This window comes from Microtus ochrogaster, chromosome 1 (assembly GCF_000317375.1).
Source record: "Microtus ochrogaster isolate Prairie Vole_2 chromosome 1, MicOch1.0, whole genome shotgun sequence".
Taxonomy (NCBI): Eukaryota; Metazoa; Chordata; class Mammalia; order Rodentia; family Cricetidae; genus Microtus; species Microtus ochrogaster.
The window spans coordinates 35,910,357-35,912,105 of NC_022009.1; the positions used below are offsets into that span (position 1 = coordinate 35,910,357).

A 1,749-nucleotide genomic window follows, 5' to 3' on the forward strand; every position below is an offset into this window, starting at 1 on the left:
AAGTGGCTGTGCTCAGAGTTTAAAGAGAGCTTGCTGGCACAGAGAGAAGATGGCGGAACTCCAGGGAAAAGTGCAGCTCCTCTTCATCTGGTGAGCCCTCTGTGGTCCAAAAGAACTGAGAAGCAGCCTTCCTTATCACAGTGTGTTAATCTGTGGAGTGGGGAGGGAGCACCATCTGTGGGCCTGGTGCCACCCAGGCGAGGGCTTCTGGTGTGTTCAGGAGCCTCGGTGCAGACACGGGCTCACTGGGTTTTCCTCATTCTTCTTTCAACTTGTCGAGCCAAGGGGAGAAATGCCGGGTTTACCACTGCAGAAGAATTATATGCTCTTTTCGTTGTGTAGAGACCTGTGAATTGATGATTAATTTTACATTCAATTCAATATTAATTTGTCATTTCAGAGAGAAAAACATTTAAATTAAGATATAATTTTTTATCAGTTAGATACATGCTTCCTGTAGATTAGTTATTACCCGCTTAGTTTTCTAGTAAGATGGGGATTTTCTTTTAATTTAAGATACAATTTCTTTCTAATTTTTAAAAAAGAACTATCAGCATTCCTTTCTTTCAACCTGATTCATGCCCATGTTTCATTGTTTTTCTCTTTTCTTGCTTCTTTTTAGATCTATCCTTCTGTGGAAAATGTGCGGACCAGCTTAGAAGGATATCCTGGTAACTCGGTTGTGGTTTCTCTGTATATTCTGAAATGCTTTGGGGCATGTTTTGTTATGTTTATTTTTCCTCAGAGTTGGTTAGCAATGTGGAAATGGTTTTCCCTTATCCAGATAAAGCTAATAAGACAGGTGTTGTTGAGCCCAGCGTGTTCCAGAGCAGGGCAGTTTAGGCTCGCTGCATCACTGTCATAGTGATTCCCCGCAGATGCTTTCCCTCGGTTTTGCTAATGCTTTATTTAGAAGTAATCCAACGTGTTGATTGTCCAGACAAGCGTCCAGCCAAACTGAGCTCCCCTGCACTCCCTGCTGCCTTGACAGCTTGGCTAGCATCCTTCCCTCTGCCCGTGTCAGAGGTTTCACATAGCCCTTCCAAATTTACTTTCCAAGATACAGATACATTTCAGGCCTAGAGCTAGTGATTATTATTACCTTTTGTATAACTTCATTGATATGTCATTTTTCAGGGGCCTCACCTGCAAACGCCTAGTCTTATTTTCTTAGGGGGAAAAGAATCTCTCAACTTCATTCTTTTTCCACTACTGAGCACTGAACTTTTAAACAGAAGCATCCTCTATAATGCCATCAGGTTATTAACAAAAGCCCCAGAGAGTATGCCTCTGAAAGAAACTAAGTCTGATTGGCATTCATGACTGGCTGGTAGCAGAATGCACTAAATTAAAACTAATTTTGCCCATTTGTTGCTTATGAAATTAAATGTGACCTTGCCAAAAGAATCTTAAGAAGGTTCAGGGTATATTTGTCATTTGTTTCTTTTTAATGACAAAATAAAATTACTACACTTTGACTCAGAGTCATGGGTAGCTTTTCTTTCTGTGCTTCTAATAGCCCAGGTCTATTCGAAGTTCAGTTTTAATGGGGAAGAACGTGGCACTCTCAATGAAGCAATTTTATAAGTGATTCTGCAGTGGAATATATTTTTAGCTATTTGCAGTAGGAGACAGGACATACCTTATTGAACCCTGGGATTGTCTAAGGCCCTCTCTGTACATAGGTTACTGTGGGGACATCCTGCGGTGTGTTTGGAAAATCTCTGGTGAATCTACAGTGGATTTTTC

General features: G+C 40.9%; 1 protein-coding gene across 1 annotated transcript in view; it reads left to right on the forward strand.

Annotated features, from left to right (window-relative positions):
• The window catches only part of Tdp1 (tyrosyl-DNA phosphodiesterase 1), a 70,722-nt gene that overhangs the window by 27,245 nt on the left and 41,728 nt on the right, over nt 1-1,749 (forward strand). The window contains exons 10-11 of the mRNA XM_026778646.1: nt 4-90; nt 623-671. Of these exons, the coding sequence (XP_026634447.1) occupies nt 4-90; nt 623-671 (136 nt within the window). The remainder of the gene's footprint in view (nt 1-3; nt 91-622; nt 672-1,749) is intronic.